This window comes from Oratosquilla oratoria, chromosome 38 (genome assembly GCF_046742065.1).
Source record: "Oratosquilla oratoria isolate Oo_2021 chromosome 38, ASM4674206v1, whole genome shotgun sequence".
In the NCBI taxonomy this organism is placed as follows: Eukaryota; Metazoa; Arthropoda; class Malacostraca; order Stomatopoda; family Squillidae; genus Oratosquilla; species Oratosquilla oratoria.
Window position 1 is genome coordinate 38,672,874 of NC_134814.1, and position 23,909 is coordinate 38,696,782.

Genomic DNA, 23,909 nt, shown 5'->3' on the forward strand with positions numbered 1-23,909 from the left:
CGTCCAACGCCGAATGTAAAACTAGAGAGAAACGCCTGCCTCCGCACGGACAAAAATCATTGTATCTGCATGAATAAACATGAATACAAATTTGAATCGCACCTCAGCATATAGCATAGGAACATTTTTTAAACTGAAATCATACCTGTCTACTCGATATGGCTGTGGGGAAAATAAACTTAGGTATGTATACCAAATGCAGATAGTGTACTATATCTTGGTCTATATAACTATAAAAAGTTATATCATGCCAGGTTTCATCACCTGAGTAAAATATATCATTTCCTGGTTTAAGAGTGAGAAGTCAGCAGACCACACCTGTGGAAGCTATGTGTGACGGTGTCCGCTAAACATCGAATGTGTCAACTATCGTGACTCTCCGCAGGGGAAGTATTCTATCATTATGCAACGCTGCGATAAGGCAACTAGTTCACATGTTTAACAACTTCCTCGCGCAGACATTTAAACTTCGAAGTCTGTTTTTATGACATACGTTGGGTGTTATAAGTCATTTGGTGGACATTCGGTTTCGAAAATTTGCCAAAAGTTACACTTTTTTTTTGTTAGGAGTGAATGTTTATAAGTGCTATTAGTGAGTCTTAATAGGATTAGCAATGTTGAAGCAGTTTGACTTACACGCTTTCACTGTGCGCTTTGTCCTTGATCATAGGCCGCGCTGTTGGTAGCCCTGACAGCCTGGCAAACGGAGAGGAAGTAACACGGAGGAAGAATGCTGATGATGGAACTTGATTGTAAATGTTTGAGCCGCGTATTATACAGTTGCTATGCAATCGGTGTTTTATTCACTCTATCATGAATGAGAGAATTGCAAAAGAAACATAATTTCAATGGGTCGAAATCGAGGTGAGTGTGGGAGAATGTTAGGGTGCTTCCACCGTCAACCTCCTCCCTCTCCGTGACGTTTGGGCTGCTGCAGCTGGTCAAATGTTTCAGTTTAGTCTCAGCCAACAGATTGAGTGGACGTGTATCGTGTTGCTCTTCAGCAAAGAAGTTTGTTTCATTAAATCCAAAGAATTTGAACTGATTTTAAGGTTACTACCTGAAACGTCATTCCATTTCAAGTACAAACAGGTGTGTACCAAGATATTTTAGTCGATATGTTTGGATTAAAAGTCCTTGTGAAAGTTGGCGATGTGTGTTTCTTTGTGTGTGAACTCAAGAATGATTATACCCTTTTGCATTCTTTTCGGTTTATATGATTTACCCGTGAATGTTTTGACTAAATTTTATATTAGTTAAGAAGTGATAATACCGAGATTGTGTGTGTGTTCTTCGTTCTTATTTATTTGGACTTTTCGCTGCCGTAGAAGAGTTGTAAGTACCCCCGATCTGTTGCTTGTGTGCCGCTTCCAGTCCGTGGGAAGTAAACGGTACCTCGGCACACGTAATCGCTTAGTAATAGTTTTGCATTAGGATTAATTGGGTATTTGACCGTATCAATAGATTCGCGCGGGGTTGAATCGTGAGTTGGTTTAAATTTGTAGATCCACGGAGTTAAGATGCTGATTTGTTAGTATCGAAGCAAGTGTCGAGTGTTGGGGATTGTGTGGACAGTGCGTGAGTGATGCATTGAGTAATACAAACCCGGGACTAGAGTCGCATCGATATATGGAAGGTGTTGAGAGGTGGTGGACTGATTTTGCCCGTTGACATTTTTTGACTGTGATGTAATTTTGTATGGGTAGGGGACTTCAGTTGCGTAATAGTGTAGTAAATAGTAGCCTTGTTCTTGATATCGTTCAGAAAGTTACCCCAGTGCTAACACACGTGAAGGTTTTGCTAGATTTTAGCACTTATTAAGCTAGGGGCTATTTAGATTCGATAACAAGGTCTTGGGTTATCTGATCACATCTCCACCGCAGTGTAGTCATTAAGGAATCATATCCACAGGGTCTACCATCACGTGTGATTGACTCTTTACATTTTGTGTAGAAAATCCTGTAGACGTATACGGATTGAGTTGAGGTTGAGACAGGCAGTTGAGCTTCGCCTTAGGCATGTTAGTGATATATTAGTACCAACTGTGAATTTGACCAAACAATAAGATTAGCATTTGGCCGTTTGCATCATTGAGCTCGACGGCGTTGAAAAGTATGCAATTGAATGTGGAATGTATTAGATATATTTGGTAATTGTTCGGATTGGTTGTATAAATTAGTTGATGTGAGGTTTCGTAAAGGAATGAATAAATTGCTGTACTTAACAATTGCTTTAGGTATTAACGATCAATGCCAAGTCTTATGGTTATAGACCAAATCTACTTGTTGGGAGATAAATGTGGTTGGGGGGGGGGCGAAATGCTAGTTAATATGTAAATGTTTGGTGCAGGATTAGAGCATAGTTATAGGGTGGTGTAAACTCCAATTAGCGTATGACGTGGGTCTAGGTAGTTATTAGGATGAAGTGCTATGGATGCCTGTGGCGTGAAAGCTATTTGGAATAAGTGTGTTGGTTAAGAGGATTGGTTTGTCATGACTGCTTGGAGAGTAGCAGGTTCATAGGTGTGTGTACATCAAACCACTTGGCAACTGGGGCTTAGGGATAAGATCCAGTCGTTTACTCAGATGCCCATAAGTACGTAATGCACACCATAGATCCAATTTTGGGAGGGAATTGTTTTATTGAGCACGTTTGTGTAATCACTTGTTCAGAGCTGCTCTGTCTTATCGATGCGTATGGTGTTTGGAGCGTAAATGATTGTATGATGACCTCGGGAATATAAAGAGCATTCTCGCAAACCAGTATGCACAGGGTACCTGGTACACATGACGCGTCGAGTTTAGCGAACGTGACCGGTAGCTGCTCAAGTCTAATCTGCGGGATTCGCGCGCGGGAATTGGAGTGACGGCGCGTGTATGGCGTCCCGGGAAGTGGACCATCGAATAATAAATACACGAGTGACGTCTTGCACATTTGTTGCACTCGCGGTAATTTTTTTAATACCTGTGGGGCTACGTGTATATATTATGCGTATATATGAATAAATCTAATAGAGTTATGCTCGTGGAGTAGTTTTACATTGGTCGAGCTTGACTTAATTTTGTGTGCGTGGGTGCCCGCACCTTCGCGGCTCCTGTAGATATCGAATGTGTCGTATGTCTTGTGAAGGTGGAGGGAAAGTAGTGGCGGTGGGTGGGTGGGTGGGGTGATCGGTGTCATTGTCGGCGAGAAAGTGGTCGGGATTGGCATCTGCGAACCGTTGCTGGTTCATAGTCACCGTATCGTTTACTGCAATGTTCTGTACTAAGACAGTGTTTGAATTACGACAAACTGGTCCGCGGGAGATTTGTCATTATTGGAGGTAATTATACTGAAACTCGCTGGGTAATGAGGATGCCCCGCCAATTCCCCATCCCACTTAACGTAAGGCATCTGTCTATATCCCGGCAAATGCAGTCTATAGGTGCACCAAGCCAGCAGCCAAAACCACCTCTGCCTACCCCACCCGCCCCTTCCTCCTGGCCTCGCTAAGGCCACAACGCTATGACCCTGTCCTCAATTTTTGGTGTTGAGGTGGTTGGAGTGTCCTCCTAGTGGTGATACGTACGTGTTTTTCAATAATTTCATTGGAAAGATTACTTAGTTGTCCGTTCGTATCGTCATCTACACTATGGAAGCTACCGCTTGAAACAAATGGACCAGCTGTTGATACGTCAGTCTGTAATACGTAATGGGTCTTCTTTCTAATTCCAAATAACCCAGTTTCTTGAAGTACAGTAATACATTAGGTGTATTCTTGGCCATTGGATAGATATTATTCGTTACAAATAAGCACGTCTCTGTGGTGAAATGTGGGGGACATGTTCGGCCACTCACAGGGTGCAGGAAGCTGAGCAGCAACTCAAAGAAATGGAACCTGGAGGCAAGGCCGGGTGGTGGAGGGGACGGTTGGGTGGTGGGGTGGTTAGACGAAGGGAAAATGATGCCGTTTGATTTCGAGATGATGGGATGTGTGTGCAATGCTAGCCGCGTAGCTTCTTGATAATCCTCACTAGTGGTTTAAATGTGTCAAAATAAATTTCCATGTGGTTCGTACAATTTGATTATGGTTCCGTAGCGATGTTATTGACCAGTTGTTAGAGCTTTGATTTTTTTTTTTTGTATAGCAACAAGTTACATCTTAAGCTTCTTATCTCGTATTAAGCCTGTAAAACCCGAATGGATCGGTAGCGCGGTCAGCTGATAGGCAGGCGTACCAACTGTTAAGCCAGCGTGGGGAAGAGTGGTAAATATTTAAATTGGCTGATAGCATGTCTGTACCTAATAGGACTGGTGCGTTCCTTCACGTAAGTTATTGATTTTAGATGGATGTTGTGCACTTTTGAACGTAGCTTTAGTTAGTTTAGTGCATGACTTCATGTTATACCTTACAAGAACGTAATTTAGATCGTATTTGTCAATTTAACCAGTCATATCAATCCACCACAGGTATGTCCGCTGTGTGGGTCTGGTTCACATAGCAGTTTCAATTAATGTTGACCTTTGACTGTTTTAAGTATTGGTCAGGTTTAACCATCGTTAGTATGTTTTGCTTTGTCTCGTTTTCCCCTCCTAGCTTTGTTCCTTACCGAGCTTGGCCCGCCCATGGTCACGCTGCCTGTACGAAACTTTTTCCCTCGGCTCCACCTCGCCCATATCGCTGCCCCGCGAGAGTAAGAAATTAAGTACTTGAACGTTGTGCAGACTACTTCGTCATACATAAATGAGCACGTCATTGACGGATTCTGTGGTCGAACGAAAGACTTCTTGTCTTTGTTTTCAATATGAAGCCAGTCATGAGGGTAATTAGTGGCCTGTAATGTTTCGGTGTGTTTTACAGATTTCTATTATTTTACTTTTTGGCGGAGGAATAAGAATGATGATCTTTCAGATATAGCATACATAGGGTCGAAGTAGTTGAGATGAGTAGGGAATTTCCCTGGTCACTGGAAAATAAATGTGAGGACTCGCGGGTAGCGGTGTACGAGAGTTCTTACACATATGTACACACGCACACACACACACACACACGTGCACGCGTCAAGCCCAACATGTCGTACACTGTAAGGGTTCCGTTTTTCATATCAACATATTTTGTATTTAGTTGTTGTTCGTACTTATAGAAAGGAAGAATATTGAAGACGTATTTGGTTTTCTACGGACGCGTGGTAGGTCGATTTCTGGGAAGACTGATAACATTTCGCTCACTCCCGAAGATTGTGTACCGGGAAGAGCCTATTCCATCTCTACTGCGAATTGGCGACAGCGGGTTAACCCGTAGAGATACGTAGAAATGGCCGTGGAAGACTTGTATTCGAATGACATTGTTATGTTTTATTATCGTGTGCTAGGTGAGGACATTGGAGAGTAAGGAGCGGGGTTTTAAGGAGGTATATCTTAGTCTGCCTTTCTATTGTTCAGCATTTTCTCCTTCCCCACCCCCCGACACGTACATGCCAATGAAAGGGGTAAGAGGATTACTATGGGTTGGTGAGTCGTAGCCCGGGTAAAGTTCATGTCCAAGTTTGTCGGTTACTTAGGAGTTGAACAATGTTAAGGTTTCGTGGGCGCTGCTAAACTACCAAACGTGAGCGAGCGGCTGGGGGATTGAAATTTTTTTAGAATTGAAGACTGGTAACGACGCGTTGCCTAAAGGGAGGTTACACTCGAGATGGAATGCCTGACAACTAATGCGGTCGGAGGGAAATGCCGCCACGGGTGGCAGGAACTGGCGAAGAGGCTGTAGGGATCGGAAATTGCTCACAACGAGTGCAGAATGTCTAATGTATTTGACCCATGCATCGTGGCAGATTTGGGGGTTGGGTTACGAGAACCTTCATCTTTGATTTTTATGTTTATGCTCCGGCTCTGCCACCCTCAGGGAGTTTGCAGCCTTCGTTGGGAAGATATACTTGTTCTTAGATGTAACATAGATTCCTGTCCTGGATCAAAGGGGAGGTGGGAGCATCCGGGACCGGAAGAGGGTTGAGCGAGCAAAGACAAGCGGAAAGGATGGGTAGTTGTGCTTGTCTTACGGTGGTGATGGGATCCGGGGGTGAAGTTGCCGTGACGTCATTAGTCAGGATATCCGCCTTGAACCAGTAGTTTTCCCGCGAACTCGTATGAGTTGGAACTTGAAATGTTATTGACGTCAGTCGTATTTTCCGACTGTGAGAGTACATGTCACCCAAGGGATATTATGTAGGTAGACTTCTCTCCATACCACATGCAAAACTATCTTTACAGTTCTTTTTAAATGACAGCAGGATAGTAGGGTGACGTTATTGTACACTTGACGTGGGCTGATGACGCGTTAGTGACGTCACAGATTTCCCGGCTTTTGGTTGGACGCTGAGCACTGGGCCCGCCCACTCAAAGGCTCTCATCCTTTGTTTCGCGTTGCATTGGTCGGATTCCAATATGTTTCAGCCCCCTGTCGCTTAGTTGGCCGACAGGAGTGAGCGAAGTTTAGTGGAGTTCTGGAAGGATGTGCACGTGCGGTAGGCAAGGAGAGCTGAAGGTGGACCAGACGTACAAGCAACAAGTGACGGGGTGGACGTGTGTTCGCGTTTCTCCCGCTTGGCGATTTGCACTTTGATATAATCTCCTATTTGGAGGCCAAATTATCTTAAGAAGTGTTTTTTGCGTAATGGTTATCTTGAGACAGAAAGGTATAAACATGTTTTCACTAGTTTTGTAATATTATTGAATTTTACATGATTTAAAGTATTTTTATGTTAGCGGTTGTTGCAAATTGTGCTTAGGATGTGAAGGATCTTTGTATCTGCATTGTAACTGGAAATCTGATGTGATCGTAACTTTGACATAGCAGAAATTGGATTTGTTCAGATAATGTATATTTTCTTCGTTCTTTGTGTTGGGTGTGGACTTTGGTCATTTGTGCAGTGTTTGTCTTAAGTTGGATTTCGGCTGATGACGTGATTCTCTGCTAAACTGATATGGACAGTGAAGTAGGTCCATATGACTTCATGGAAACTAGAACAATACTGTAGTCGTAATTAGTGAAAGTGTGAATACTCAAATTTCTTTGGCGAAGTAACGTCTGTGAATGTTGAACTAAACTAAAACATCTGGTGGCGGGAATAATTAGAGTTGAGATGACAATACAAACTGTGATCGAGAAAGCCAAGAAGGAGCAAGTGTGGACGTGACGTGCGATGAGTCGCGCTATAGCTGAATCACCCGTGAGTTCTCCGTACCCTACCGGACTAAAAAGTGACGTGATTCCCCTTCCCCATCCACAGTTTAGTGGTGTTTGTTGGACTCTAGTTTGGTTTTATTTACCCGCTGTTTCACAATCAGATATCTGCGCTGTTGGGGACCACGGAAGGTCGAAGGACTTGTATTGCGAGGCAACACTAAGCAACAGTTACTGCTGCTAACGTGAACGTGTGTTGGTTGGGAAGGCGTGAGTGAGTACGTACGTTGCCAAGCTTTTGGAGGAATTTTTGGATACAGAAATAGTGATTTTCTTTTTTGTGGCCCTTTGTCAGTGTTGGTCAAGTAATGGTGACGTCACTTCGGTTACACACGGCGGAAATCTACGGATGGAGTTGGCGTAACAGCCCAGATTTTCACTTGGGCTCGTTGAGCCATTATATAATGACTGGTTGTAGGACTGAATTAATACCGGGGATAACAGTGCGGCATGGAGATATTCGTTAGTAGACTGCTGTGAAATTTCTCCAACTGCAAATTCGTTAAATTAAGCATTTACCAGACTGCCCCAGATTCCAAGGATGTCCACATGATGGGTAAGGGTTTCTAGGGGATAGCGGTTATTCAGTGACATTGGATTGGATCGGGCCACACACACACACGCACTGCGGTTTAGAGATTAGTTGAGTTACACTTACTCTAGTAGTTTACGTTATCCCCCCCCCCCAATAGTCCTCAATTCATGGAACTGGCGGGATCAGAACAAAGAACTGTTTAATGTACGTAGTGGCAGGATTGGAATTAAGGAAGTTGGCAGTTGCTGGAGCAGTGGGCTAAGTGTTACGGTATGATGACCAGATAAAGTGAGGTTGGTGTTCAAAAGTGAATGTACAGACGGTTTGCTGAGACCTACTGTTCACGCTCGCTACCTGGCGTCTGTCTGGGGAGTCTCTTGGTGCCAGATACTTGCGCATGCGCATTTACACCTTCAACAGCTGATTAATGTAAACAAGCGTTCTCTTGTGTATGCTGTGGGGATTATGTTCGGCAAGAGAGTCATAATGGAAGTACGGCCGATGCAGGTGCTAATATGAGCATAAGTTGGAAGAAGGATGGGATAGTGATCGACGGAGGAAAACTCCACAGTCTAGAGGGAGTAAATGAGGCCAATTGCTCTCTTGAAGATCTTGAATTGGTCAGTGATTCTGTACATATATTGTTCATGTGTTCACAAGTACGAAGTCCACTTCATGAGGGTGGTGCAACAGGCTAGAAATCAACCCACTAACAGTGAGGACGTGATTTTAACATGCCGTATTTCATGAACTGTTTTTCAGTTACTCTTGTGTGGTATTGATGCGGTATCAGATTCCTCTCGGCAGCATTATACTTTTGATTAGTATTGTCTCGAGTCTCTGCATTTCGACGTCGAATATCGTACAGGTTCTGTGTAGTCGTGTGTTCTTTGGGCGAGGTGGTTTTTTATTATTGGCGCGAAACTAAAGTTGTGCGCGAGTTTACTTGCAAGAAGAGCTGGTTGATGATTTATGCAACCTTCTTTGGAATATGCAACATTGGAAGTTTTTTGTATGTAATTGTGATTAGTGTAGGTAAAGACTTAAAATTCACACTCTACTTTCTCCTCCTAACAGTTCGTGAAAGCAGAATGGCGATCGACGCATGCGCTGTGTGGGGCGACAGCGACACTGATGCTCTCTCCACCTCCCCTCCATCCTCACCAGCCCGCAGAAACAGAGGTGCACTTGAACTGAAGTTTCGCCTTCGGGAGGATCGGAAGAAGGTGCTCCGCATCTCTGCTGCCAAGTATCGAAGCATCGAAGACCATGAAAGTGTCTTGCGTCGCTCAGTGCTTATCAGGTAAGGCTGTACCTTTTTGAACAATTGTGCTAAGTTTACAAAGTTTGTGTTGTGGAATTACGTGTTAGAAAGTGTGTGTGTGTAGTGCGTATATATGAGCGGATGGCTGTCAATACACATCTACACTAATAGTTGACAGTTTTTGCGACTTGCTTGCTCGAGGAGTATGCGTAGCCGGGAGCATGTGAAGATGGTAGGGAGGAGGAGGAGGTAGCCTTGGTAGACATGTCACTTCGCGAGCGCTGAAAGACGGGAGGGGAAATTTAAAAAAATGTGGGTGGGGGTAGACTAAGGGCGTGGGGGTAGCTGGTGTGTTGGTGGGCGTGTCGGGTTACGTGTGGGTGGTACAAGAACGATAGTGTACGGGTTCATTGTGTGCACACGCCGTGCGTGTCCGGCGCGTACAGCTGGCGTGTGCGTGAGCTGCCATTTTGGGTGGAGATGGGTTGACCGTTGGGAGTGTGTGCGCGCGCGAGATTCACCATGGTCTTGGATAACGTGTTGTACTCGTGACCGGCAGCAATTTCCCTTCCGGAAGAGAGCTTAGAGTTCGTTTATGACCTATCTACGGGTAATTTTGTGACCTTACACGCACACACATCCAACTCCCCGCCCACGAGAGTTGAAATAAAGACTCGCAGTGTAGCTTGGACAGGATTCGAACCCGGACCTTGGTAGTGGCGGCCAGGAACTCTACCACTGTGCCATCAAGTATGTGTGTCTGTGTGTGTGTGCGCGCGCGCAAATTCATGCCGCACTCGAGTACTGACGCTCTTTTCTTTTTCTTTTACCAGGAACACGCTACGGCGCGTGCAGCGCGAGGCGCGCGAAGAGAAGCTGGCCAGACATCGTGCAGCTGCTCTCAGTGGAGGCGCCACCAATGTTTCCCCATCGTATCTCTCCGCATCCCGACCCCGCTCCCCTTCACCCATCGAGGACGACGTTCAGGTGTCCGATGTCCTTTCTCTGTGTGCACCCCACACGCCCCACGTGAACCTGACTGGCCTTGACGACGACTACGACGAGGATGACGAACATACTCAGCCCGCGGCCAAGAGACCTCGTTTGTACGATGACGACAAGGAGGACGAGAGGTCGTGCTTAGATAGGCTCGAGGAACGGTTGGAGGAAGATGTCAAGATGGAGGCGCACCAGAGGAACTCCTTGGAGGAGCATCAGAGGAACTCGATGGAAGTGGACGACGCTCAAGAGATCTTAAGGGACCTGTACGAAACTTGTACTCAAGATCCTCTCCCAACGCACCTTTCCCCGTCCTCCACCTCAGTCTCCTCAGTTTCGTCCGTTAGCACGACCACGACCACCTCCACCTCGAACAGTTACAACTCTTCCATACTGTTCCAGCGATCGGACACTGGAAGTGGGATCCCACCCTACACCCCCGCCATCACCACCGCCTCCCTCACCACGGGGGGAGGCTCCCTAGGGGTGAACAGTAACAACACCACCAGCAGCAGCACCAGCAGCAGCTCCTATTCGCTCAACACCACTTCATACAACACGGCAGTCAACCACCATATGAACACCAGCACCAACACAACGACCAGCTTCGACTGGTCCTCGCGACACCATCACCACCACCACCACCAGCAGTACCCTTGCGGGCACTCCTCCCTTCTCGGCAACGACCTCCAGTCAGTCGTGTTCCACAGTCTGATCGCGTCCCTGGAGTCTTAACGCCCCACCTGCAGCGCCAAGCCACAACCGCCTCCGCCGACATCACCGTCACCACCTCCACCGTCGCCATTACTTACAAAGAGCTCCTTCGGCGCGGATCACGCGTTCCGAGAGGAGGAGGAGGTGGATGACTGGGATGCGGCCGAGACCCGAAGTCGGGGCGTCATGCCAAAGAGCCGCTCTTATCCCACAGGAGGTGGGCACCAAGGCGCCTCGTGAAGGTAGGGGGATGCCCCTCGACAGGTGGTGCGTTGCAAAGGCGCACGTCTGCTGTAGACGAACGAGAATGGAATGGGTAAAGGCCCATATCCATCTCACATTGTGCTGTGATTTATTTAGTGTTAGCTGGTGGAACTGCTGTGGGAGGTAGGAGGGTGTGAGGGGTGGGATGGTTACAAGGACCATTTAGTGCCTAAGTGTCAGGACTCATTGGTTGGTGAGGGCACTGCCAAGTGTCTGGCTGGTAAAGGGATCTTAGTGTGATCTTGAGATCCTGCAGACAACAGATGCGGCTTGTGTGCTGCAAGGGGGGCGACTTCAGGGCATGTCCATTGGAGTCAAGTTGGTGATAGTAGTGTAATGATTGTGACTGGGTTGGGGCGTGAATTAGAGAGCGGGCAACTAAGCCCCCTGGTTGTGTTGCTGACGAGAACAGGTAGAGACGATGATTGCCAGTCACTGGAGTTGTTTTGAAGCCTCCACCCCACAGATTTGAACTCTTGAAAGGGACTAATTTATATAAAGAGTCAGCATTAATATAGGCTAGTGAAAATCATTATCATTGCATCATTCAGCAGGTTTGGTGTTGTCATCTGTGTCATCCTCTTTTCATTGTCACGTAGCCACAGTCTCCCTTCATATCACCTGGTCGCTTCATCCAAGGCCGTCACCTTTCATTCCCTAGACATTACATTAGACATCACACCAGCAGCAATGGCGTCAAGTATTCTGGCGGCACCACAACCACAGTCCAATCAGTCAAATTTACATGTTCAGTAAGAATTTAGTCGGTTTTGGTGGAGGAGACGAGAAAAGTATATTTTTTCACCTAACCTTCCCACAATCCTGATTGGTTCTAGGCATTTTTTTCATTCTCTAGTCCTCCTGTGTTGTATACTGACCAACTTGTGATTTGCCGCATTCAGTTGTTCTCTTCCCCCCTTTTGTGATTGATCATCAGCTGTGTATCATGTTCATTGTTTCCTGTGTTGTGCCATGGAATTGTTTTATTTCCAATCGGCAGTCAAAGGATGTGGTGGTTCTGAAGGCCATATTCGAATTATCTAATATATGAATATAAATATATATATATAAATCTATATATATATATATATATATACTATGTGTATAGTATATTGTACAAATGTATATGAGAATATGTTATGAATTATTTCTTAGTTGTAATAGATTCCGATTTTTTTTTGTCCTTTTTTTAGGTTGGATGTTTGGAGATAAAGTTATAGCTTGCTGGCCTTTTAAAGATGGGTGTGGCACTTTTGAATATGTCGATGCATAGGTGCAAAGGTGGAAATGTGCATGTGCATAGTGGTTATGTAACTAATACATATACACTTAAGACAAACACACAGTACTATATGCACAATCTTTTTCCACCCAATTTTGCACTAGCAAATTACTGTAACGACTACAGGTGTCTTAATGAGCTGACAGAAACGCTTCAGAAGTCTTGGATAACGATGTGATGCCTTATATAAAAAGACTGGACGAGGTTGAGAGGAAGCCATTGGAAGGGTATATGGTGGCAGTGGAACGGGAACGGGAGTTACTACACTTGGCTGGTGATTGAGTACGACGGATTCTGTTCTGGTTTCAAAAACTAGTTTGTCTTCAGAGTGGAATTCCTACACACATTCTCATTCTCTCTCTCCTCTCTATCTCTATCTCTCTCTCTCTCTCTCTCTCTCTCTCTCTCTCTCTCTCTCTCCTTTTCTTCGTTAAGTTTGGTGTTCTTGCCAAAAAGATCAATTGCACCAGCCAAGTCTAGCTCAGTCTCCCAGTAGTCCCTTAAAACCACTTGGACTGCATCAGTGACCTTGCTGTGGTCTGCCAAACCCCTGCGTTAATATGACCAACATTATGTATTCGTTTCCTTAGGATATAAAGTGCCCAACCCTCCGAGCCGTTTTACCCCCCCCCCCCACTCCCCACTATGTCCCGTCACTCGTCTTTGTCGAAGTCAAGAATTTTCACAATCAAACATGTCACAAACGTATATATATATTTTGCTCCGAAAATCTCTGCCTTATTTTTCGGAATCGGATTTAGTGCTATGTTGCCTCAAACCTGGATTGCATTTCCCCCCACACTGCCCAGTGGTTCCTGGTTCCTCCTTGCGTCAAAATTTTCTCGTCCCCCCAGCAATTTTTACATTTTGAGAAGACACTACATGTATTGCCCTGTTCTGTTGATAAACATATTCATGGCTGTTTAAAAATGCGTGACATCATAGCTGTTACCACGAATTTGTCTTCGAATCACAAAAACCTGGAATCATTAAAAGGCAGTTTTAGGACATTAAGAACAAGGCTTCAGGAATAGGTGATAGATTCTCAAGTAAAGACGCAAACATTGGCGGAAGAGGGACGGGGGAGAGTGGGCTGTTTGCTTGGAGTCAGTTATTGGGTGGGCGCCCGCCGGACCCCTGAAACGTAGAGATCCCCCCCCCCCAACGCGAAATACTTTTTTCTACAATGAACGTATTGTTACGGTGATGTGCTATGTTACTTTTTTATACAGTTTGTATTATGGCATTTAAAAGAAAATTTCGAAAAAAGAAAAAAAAATCTTTGGAGTTTAAGTAACGATTTTTTGACTTTGTTTCTGTTGCGTACGGTTTTTGAATGGCTTGGTCGGCGGATCCACATGCACCGGAAGTGACGTCACTGGAGCTTCGACGTTGCAGTGTGAGGATGCCAAGTTACCTGATTCACACACAAAGTACACACAACACGTTCGTTTTATGGCCAAGTTTGTATAATCTTTAGCGAGTATGTTTTGTTACAATGTCGGATAATTTTGGAGGGAAAAAATGCACAAAACCACGGAGACCAAATATGTAGGAATTTGAATTGCTGAAGTTGTGCGCCCATTTTCATAACTCATACTTACAGATCACAAATCAGATTTACACAATTGAATTTATATATATGAATAAATGAATATATGAATATTATATATATCTACACGAGGTGAATGCCAGCAATGTACAAACGATGAGGTACTAACGTAGGCTCCAGTTAGTTGCAGTGTATGTTAAGGAACTTGGAGTAATACTGAGTTTTGATTTTTTATTATTCCTACAAAATGTGATTGAAGCGGGCGAAGGTGCAGCAACATCGTATTTTGTGATTTTTTTTTGTCAAATATATGAAACAAACCCGAAAAAGTTGTTTTACTTTATACCACATAGACTGGGAAACTTGGGAGTTCAAAGACACGGGAGGTGTAGATTCTGCAGTAGAAGTTGAGTGAATAGATTAATCAACTGCAGAGAACAAATAAACAATGGGAAATTGGGGTTGATCTATTTTGCTAGCAGTGTCTCAAGCAGAAGACTCACAGAGGGGATTAAAGACTGAACAGGGGTTAAATATGGATGCTGTCCTCTTGCTTTGAGCCACAAGTTAAGATCGATTTACACGAGTTTATCGCATCTGCAAGAGCAAACGAGAACTTCGTTGGTTGATGGACGATCCACCTCGAGTGGGTCACCGACAAAGTTCTCGCTCGTCTGCAGATTGTTCGTGACCAAATTACAAATTCCTTCCCTCGACTAGCAAGATAAGAACATGAAATAAAATGCACAGGCAACAATGCTCGTATGGAAGGGCTTTAGCATGATCCCATCAGGCAAAAAAAAAAAATGTATTATAAAGGATGCACTGCAGGACCACCGGCTTATCCCGTGGAGGATGATGCAGCCTTTTCGTCTAACTACGGTGGCTTAATCCGGCAAAGGTAAGAACGTATGATGGTGTGAGATTGACCACAAGGATGGAATCGACTGTATCTCTGACCATAATCCAACCATACGTCAAAAGTGGTGGAGTGGTTGTGCTAGAGAATGTAGTGTGAAACGAGCTCAATCATATGCATTAGTGCCAACACTGAACGTAACACTGGTATATGGAACCACTGATGTCCGTAAATGCAACATGAACAGTTGTCTAGCACTTCCCGAGGATCGAACTCGGGAATCCCTCGTTCGTGACAGGAACTCTAACCAATGCCTCGCTATCATAACGAATTTTGAAGAAACATTATTTTCATTTTTGAGGTGATGGAAGAATGTACAAGAGCATGGTAATAAATGGTAAGGTGAAAGCTTAAATCCACTAACAGCGACATGGTACTGAAGGACAGGATTGAACTGAAACTGTAATAGTGACATCCAAAAATCCTTCCACACAGATAACCCATCCAATTTTTAATAAATAAAACGGGTTTGAAAGATGCAAATAAAGTTCTCTCCTTTGCTGAGGGTGGAGTATGGACATGCCATAGGTACTTGGCCGATTAGAAGAACCGGGCAGGAAATCGTGTGACTCAGATAGCTGGCGGAGTCTCGCGTATGCACGTAGCCAAAGCTCTTCCTCGAAGTAGTATTAGGGAGGAAGTTCCTCCCAGGCCTTGATGTGGACAGTCAGCCCACGGCATGGGTAAAGTGTTGATTTATGGGTGTAGGATGGGAGTGAGCGGAGTGGCCGTCGAGGATGGGTGTGTGAGATGTGCGGGTGGAAGTGGAATCTCGCTGTTGCAAGTGTGGATCACTCACAGCCAGGGTGAGGGTGGGAGAGAGGGAGACTGGGCGGTCGTCACCTGGCAGCTGTTTGCTTCGTGGTGCAGGCAGCCAGCACCACGACTGAAGCGCGTCGAGCTGCATACAGTATATATGTAGCTGACATCTGAATGTAAGTCGTTCGGCCGGGGGTGCTCATGTCCCCTCCCTTCAACCCCCGGCCCCCTGGTGACCGGAGGGCAAGAGCAGGCACGGGTGTTTTTATAATACTGACAAGGGTGTTGGCCAACTCTATGGCGCTCTTGTCTTCGATGGCGGAGGAAAAACCTGAAGACACTTGACCAGATGCAAAGACGCGCCGAAGAGGAAAAGCCACGCCACTCCTTTTCAAGGCCTCCTGAACTTCTGCAGGTGTGGAAGTACTGTTCAATTCCGGATTTGTCTGTTACCTTTGTGTCCGGGACCTTTGTGCCTCCTCCCCTCCGCCAGGACCCTCACGAAATCACCACGGCAGCGAGAAGACCGCTTTACCTTTTTCGACGCATTTCATCGAACTGCCGCTGAATGGGGTCGCGATGGGCCGTACCCCGCTCCCCCGAGGACCTTCCATGAATGAGGTCGCTTCCGCATGCAGTAGGTTGCGTTCTCCCGTAGAATGGGGTTACGATGGATTGGATCGGGGGAGGGGGGACTAAGTTCATTTTTTCCCCTTTTCAAATGGATCCCCGGGGCAGGGTTGTAATCGGTGGGATATGTTCATGAAGGATCCACAACTGGAGGGGAATTGCGGTCCATAGTATCGCTCTCCTCAGGTGTGATCCACGATGGGGTACAGTGATCCAGTTCACCGGGGATATGTGGAGGGCCGTGGTTCATTCAGAAGTGGGTCACGGGAGGCTCATGGTCCATTTTAGTCTCGCACAGGAGGTTTCGGTGAAGAAGAGTGTGGTCCATAGGGGTGCTTCGGGTAAAAAAAAGTGGGGAGAGGAGTCTACAAAAGTATTACGGTAATTCGTCTCATCCACATGTTTTACACATTTTAGATGTATGTTAGGGATATATTACACACACACACACACACACACACAGACAGACAGACTCGCATGGCGCAATAGTAGCGTCCGCGGCCGCCACTATGGCGGACCGGGTTCGAATCCCGTCCAGGGTTGAAATAATTTCAGTATTACTGCTCTGCGAGTCGTTACTCCAACTCTTGTGGCCGGGAAATTGGGTGTGTGCGTGTAAGGTGCATTACCCATAGATCAGTCATATGTGAGTTATGAATTCTCTTCCGGGAGGGAAATAACTGTCAATCACGAGTCCAACACGCGATCCAAGACCATGGTGAATCACACACACACACACACACACACACACACACACACACACACACACACACACAGAGAGCTACAAGCTGGGGCTCTGTTCTGTTAGCCAATGAACTTTGTGTGTGAGAGAGAGAGCTTCGTTACTCATATATTGGGCCATACGATTATGAGCTATGAGCTCTCATCAGAAAGAGTAACAACTATCAGTGATGAGTCCAACACGTGATCTATGACCATGGCAAATAACACACACACACACACACACACACACACATACGCACACACACACCACGGAACCGACAACACCTTCGCCGCTGGGCCCCAAAGAAGAGGATAAACAACGAGAAAGGAAACCTGTTTTGTATTGAATGGGAGGGGAGAAATCGTGGGTGTCAGAAATGATATCTCTGCAGTGCTAGTTAAATGTATTAAGACGTAATTAGCAAAAAATTAAGGAAAATAACGAAAAGTCAGACCCGAACAACTTCGAATCAGAGCCATCTAGTGACGCCATGCCGAACCCCGATGTGAACAAACTGTACGAGGCTCCAGCGATCACGAGGGAATATCACAACAATACTTTTTCTGGATTCAGTAAGTACGAAAGAGATAGAGAGGGAAATGAGCAAAAATAGGATACGGTGGGAGAATGAAATTATGGACTTATGGAACGAAATCGTTGGACTAATGGATTGCTTAGCACTAGCAAACATTTAAATTTCCGACCTGAGGAAAACTAACTTGGATCTAAGAAATGAGATTAAGGAGATGAAAAAGGATATAAGAGCGCTGAAGAGTAATAAGGAAAAGAAGGTAATTAATGATACTACCAATAGCGAAAACTTAAAAAAAAAGAGGTAAACAACAAATACAAGAAATGACTGAAAAATGGAAGAGAACTTAGGTGAGGAAAGTATCCAAAAGATTGAGAAATGGAAGGAAAACATTGAAAATAAAGATTAAAAAAAAAAAAAGTCCAACAACAAATGCAGGAAACTGCAAAAGACAAGTAATTAATGAAAAAGCAAATCGGGTCAGAGAGACAGTAGATAAGAAAAATGTATTATGGTATATGGACTAAAAGAAAAACATGGTCTGGTGAGGTACATGAGAGAAAAAGAAGAAAAAGAGACAGCAATAGCAATCCTAAAAGAAATTCAGGATGGAGACCAAGAAACAGGGAAAGGCGTAGACGATGCATATAGGATTGATCACTATTCTAAGGATAGAAATCGACCCCTAAAGATAAAACTAAGATCACAAATAGTAGTAGAATACATATTTGAAAAAGTAGGTAACTTGGGAAGGAGTAAAAAGTACAATAAGATATGGATGAAAAGAGAAATGAGTATTGAGGAATTAGAAAAAGAGGATGAATGAAAGAAGAAAGAAAAAACGTGAAGAGAACGGAGACTGAAAGCAAGGAATTGTATTGGAGAGTAATCGATATTAGACTGAGGATGTGGTAGATCACAATGGGTAAACTAAAGACAAAAAAAATGAAGAAGGAAATTTAAAGTGGCCTATACCAACATCGATGGATTAATTTCAGGACTGAATGAACTTAATGATTACCTGCTAGAAGAAAAACCAGACATAATGGGAATTGTGGAGACTAAACTAAGGGGTGAAATACCATCCATCGATGTTGGACATGGACCATACAATTACTGGATTAAAACAGAGTAAAGAAACAGGGATGAAGAATCATGTTCTTGGCCAAGAAAAAATTGAACGTGGCAAAAATTGCGGAGGGCAAAGGTAATGTAGAACTGATCATGATAAAAGTAGAAGACAAGGACATGAAAAGCAGAAAGTTTGTGGTGACTTATGTGCCCCCAAAAACGAACGCTTGGAAAGAGAACGAGCATACGAAAATGCTAGAAGATACAAGGCAATCATTAAATGAGATAATAATGGGCGGGGGTAATCTGGTAATTATGTGGGATTTCAATCAAAAGAAAACAAAAATGTTGGGAGAACGTGACAGTGAGAAGAGGAGAAGACTTGTGGGGTAATGTACTACTGGACATGACCATGGAATATACAATGACTCAGTGGGTCAGTGAAAACACCAGATACAGAAATAACGAGGAGCCGTCGAAACTACATACATATACCAAAGGCTTTTTCCCCCTACATGGGGGGTAGCCACAAAGAAAAAGGCATAGAAACCACTCCCACCCATTCCATTTCCTATATATTCCACTCCCCTCCACTCTCCAGCCTCCTCCCTCCCTCTTATCTTGGCACCTCCTGGATGACGGGTCATCCTGCATCTTGTCCACTGCCCTAGGTCAGAAGCAGTGTTGCAAGACACAGCAAGGCCGCTTCATAAATTCGGCGACCCGCCCTCTCCGTCCCCTCATGAAGAAAAGGGGAAGACGGGGAGAAATACCTTCGGGCTGCGTAATTTTTTTTTTTTTTTTATACATACCTCCTCACCCCCCATCCCCCACCCACTTCCGTGGATTTAATATTTACAACAGAACCTGAAATTGTGGATAAAATCCAATACAAGACACCAATTGGAAAGAGTAACCATATACTCATTGAGACTGAACTAAAGGATGAAATATACATGGAGAGAAATGAAATGCATAGGAAAGGAAGATTGATGTACAGCAAAAAGGACTTTACAAAACTAAAGAAATTCTTCCAGAATGCAAACTGGGAAAATTTTACATGGAAGAGACAAAAGGGGAAAAGAAATAGGATATCTTGATTGATAATTACAATGAAGGGGTGAATAGGCACGTACCAAGACAGAAGCTAGAGTGTACATTAAATGCTGGTTCAACAAAAGATGCAGTGAGGCAAAAGATAGAAGGGACAGAACTTGGAAAAGATAGAGAAAAGATAAAAAATGGAAAATGGCAAGTTTATATAAACTATGGAAATGAGTATGTTAAAGTGAGAAGAAAGGAAAGAAGGAACCATGAAAAGGATATTATAGATTGATGCAAAGAGCAACCCAAGCTATTCTATCGATACGAAAATGGTAAACTTAAAAACAAACAGGAAATGGTGAAACGACGCCAAAGGAATATAGAATACACAGAAGAATTAGAAATGACCAAAGTTATGAATAATCACTTCAAATCTGTCTTCACTAGAGAGAAAGCTCAATATTGGGACGAAGGAAATGAAAGGCGATCTCCCTCTATGAGCGAGATAACAATAACACAATAAGAAACAATGGAACATCTATCAAACCTTGACGTCAGAAAAACACATAGCCCGTATGGAATTGTAAATTGGATTCTAAAAGAATGCAAAGAAAAACTAACGGACAAAATACATAGCATAATAAGTTGCTCACTTAAAGAAGGAAAAACACCAAAATACTGGAAAAATGCTAACACTGTACCAATATATAAAGGAGGAAACTAGGAAGAACCAATTAACTACAGCCCAGTCTCACTTACAAGCACTATAGCCAAAATTTGTGAGAAAATCATCAAGAATAGATGGGTAAAACACGTGGAAGACAACAATATAATAAACCCAAGACAATTTGGGTTCATACAAGGAAGATCATGTTCCACAAACTTAATATGTTTCTACTCAAGATTAATAGACCTAGTGCAAGAAAGGAACGAATGGGCTGATTGTGCTTTCCTGGACTTACAAAAAGCTTTTGACAAAGTACCACACAAAAAATATTAAAAAAAACTGGAACATATAGGAGGGATACAAGGGAACCTACTAAAATGGATGGAGGACTTCCTGATTGGTAGAAAGATGAGAAGAGTGCTAAGAGAAAAATATTCAGGTTGGAAAGAGGTGATCAGTGGAGTACCGCAAGGATCTGTATCGGCTCCAATAATGTTTGTTATTTATGTGAATGACATGGATGATGATGTGAAATGTTACATGAGCTTCTTTGCAGACGACGCCAAACTGTTAAGGAAAGTAAAAACTGAAAAGGATTGCGAGTCACTGCAGGAAGACCTGAATAAGGTATGGAACTGGAATCAGAAATGGGAAGTGGACTTCAATATTAACAAGTGTAGCATAATGGAGTTTGGAAAAAGCAAAAAATAGAATATCAGGACAATATAAAATTGGAACCAAGGAGGTAGAGAAGGAGAGATCCTACAACTTGTTAAGATCAATAAAAGTGGCATTTACATATTTGGGCGAAGAAATTATTAAAAAATATTGGTCACACTGATAAGGCCTAGACTAGAATATGCGGCGACATTGTGGTCACCCAGTACCAAAAAGAATATAAAGAAAATAGAAAGAATCCAGAGAGCAGCCGCAAAAATGGCACCTGCACTTGCAAACTTGTCATATGAGGAGAGATTGGCTAAACTGGAGTTACCGACTCTGGAGCAAAGAAGAGAGAGAGGTGACCTACTGACCATCTACAGAATCATGAAGGGCACAGAAATACTCGATAGAGTGGGCTTGTTAAACTGGGACAAGAGGATATGGAAAGAAAAAAAAAACCACATAGCTATAGAAGAGATCTGAAGGAAAACAGTTTTCCACATAGAGTGGTGGACATTCGGAAAAAAAACTGGACAATGAAATAGTGTGCGCAAAAACCATTCATGAGCAAACTAGACTGCGGGACACTACGAGTGCAGCTCCCCCTCCCGCAAAATATAACTAGGTAAATACACACACACACTCACACACACACACACACACACACACACACACACACACACACAAACACACACACACACACAAACACACACAGACAAACACACACACAAGCACACAAACACACACACACACATAGACACACACACAAGCACACACACACACACACCCACACATAGACAAACACACGCACACACACACACACACACACACACGTGTAAACGTTGAAAACCTTGGATGGATTCACTGAACGAACTGTTTCGTGTCTTTCTTAATTGTCATGTTTGTGTTTTTCTTCTTGTCTATGTTTCATGATACCATTGCAAGGAGTAGAATACATAACAGTACATAGTACCATCTCTACAGCCATGGTATAGATACTTATTCAGGTTAACTGTAGAATTCCCCCCACCCCACACACTGATCAACTATAGAATCTCCACCTTAACTACACTCAATTGTAGAATTCGCCTCCCCCCCCCGCCCCAACAGCGATCAATTGTAGACTCTCCACCCTAACATAGGGTAGGTTAGGTGTGATTTGGCTTGATTAGGCCGAGTTAGATTAGGTTAGGTTAGCCTAGGCTAGGTTTGGTTATGTTATGCGTCACGAGCCATAATCAACTGTAGAAAGTTAGGTTAGGTCAGGTCAAGTTAGCATAGGTGAGGTTTATTTATGTGTATCACGACCCATTTTAAATATCAACTGTAGAATGTCCACCCCAGCAACATTCATTTGTACAATCTCCACCCCAAGTGGGGCTCTACAAGTAATCTACTTGTTCTTATATACAAGAAGAAGATTCAAGACGTGAAACGCTGAGAGCAAGACTTCGAACGGTTCACAATATGTGCGATCGTCCGTGCGCCGGCCTGTGATACTTGGCGTGGCCCAGATGAAAAGGACCTAGTTCCGAACTTCGGGGTCTGAAGCAGGGTTGGGAGTCAGCTTTGGTAGGATCAGGGACGCCTATCAACCAGGCTGTTGCGGACCCAGTTATCATAATTCACTCACTGCAATTGGTCACTAAATATACCGAGAGGACATATTGATAATAATATGTCGTTGCAAAAAAGATATTTCTTTTGTGTCGATAGTTTAGCTGAGTCTGCCTGTACTGAAGTTGTACACTGTTCTCTGCCCTGTTGGACATGTTTTTATCTGAGCCACGATAAAAGTAAGATTTCGTAAGGGGAATAAGTAAATTAAAACGTGCGTAATTCATCCACATCCACACACTCATATTTGCCTCATCACATATACACATGCACACACCTTCAACCCCCCCCCTCTCTCTCTCTCTCTCTCTCTCTCTCTCTCTTACACACACACACACACACACACACACACACACATACACACACACACACACACACACACACACACACACACACACACACACACACACACACACACATACATACACACACACACACACGCAGTGTGTGTAAATATTATTCACATATTTTAAGAATAAACTTGATGCTGAAAGATACAAAGATGGGTCACCACGAGCATAGCTCCCTTCCCGTATAATACAACTAGGTGAGTAGGTAAATATACACACACAATTTTTTATTTTTAAATAGATCCTTTATACGGTCACTGCCCAAGACTGACACCACCAACCCTTCCAGGGCACTGGATAATCTTGGTCACCAATGCGAACCCCCTGGTACACCAAACCTAAGACGAAACAACAAAACCACCTTCCTCCTGCCGCTGGTTCACACGAGTCTGGCCCTTAACATTGCGAGTTAACGAACTTTACAGGAACAGTCCTCGTCTATGGTAGGGCCGTTACCGTTCTATTCCCACTGGTAATGACGAATTGGAAACTCCCGGTTGGTGGTGAAAAGTCCCTTCCTTTGGCGTCTGGGCGGTAGAGCTCGTAGACTGTCTTCGCCGCTAGTCCGGCGCGTGCTTCGCTGGCCGCGTGGGAAGCCAGTCGTGTGAAGGTATTGGGACGCGCGCCGTCGCTAACGCTGCCAAAACTCCTCAATCTCTCCTCGTCACCTCGTTTCTGTTGACCTCTCTAACAGCAGCTCCAGGACCGTGACCGCCAGGGTTGGTCCACACTCAGTTATGAAAGTATGTCTTTCGTTTTTCTGTTTATTACTATCATTATTGTTTTTACTTGGGGATATTTAATTAAATTAATGACAGCCTTCAGAGAGATGCTGCAAATGAGTTTATTAAAATCATCAACAATGTGGTACATATTGAGGGCTTCATTCTGATTAACAGCAGACAATAAATTAATTGAGTAAAATGGGGTTTTAACTACACGGGGGAAAGGGCCAGAGACATCTCATTATTGTCGCCGACACCTCTTCCACACCACCGTTACTATTCCCACAACAACGTTCTGTTGCTCTTTATCAAGCCTGAACTAGTAGGCTTCGAATTATGGAAACAACCTTCGTTGTCGAATGTTTAATGCACACACACA

General features: G+C 44.1%; 1 protein-coding gene across 2 annotated transcripts; it reads left to right on the top strand.

Annotated features, from left to right (window-relative positions):
* The first annotated feature begins 937 nt into the window (after nt 1-937).
* Nucleotides 938-14,158, top strand: LOC143020046 (uncharacterized). Of its 2 annotated transcripts, none has more exons than XM_076176203.1 (3): nt 938-1,092; nt 8,832-9,057; nt 9,852-14,158. In XM_076176203.1, the coding sequence occupies exons 2-3, from the start codon at nt 8,846-8,848 to the stop codon at nt 10,750-10,752; spliced, it is 1,113 nt and encodes a 370-aa protein (XP_076032318.1). In that variant the 5' UTR covers nt 938-1,092; nt 8,832-8,845; the 3' UTR covers nt 10,753-14,158. The 2 variants fall into 2 exon arrangements, with proteins under 2 accessions (XP_076032318.1, XP_076032317.1); XM_076176202.1 differs by lacking the exon at nt 938-1,092 and adding an exon at nt 6,473-6,671.
* Nucleotides 14,159-23,909: the final 9,751 nt, after the last annotated feature.

Bases quoted from the DNA above. Each gene is read 5' to 3' on its own strand.
- LOC143020046 (XM_076176202.1), top strand. From the start codon at position 6,650: ATGGTTATCTTGAGACAGAAAG. The intron at 6,672-8,831 runs GTATAAACATGT...TCCTCCTAACAG, and splicing joins GGTTATCTTGAGACAGAAAG to TTCGTGAAAGCAGAATGGCG. The intron at 9,058-9,851 runs GTAAGGCTGTAC...TTCTTTTACCAG, and splicing joins CGTCGCTCAGTGCTTATCAG to GAACACGCTACGGCGCGTGC.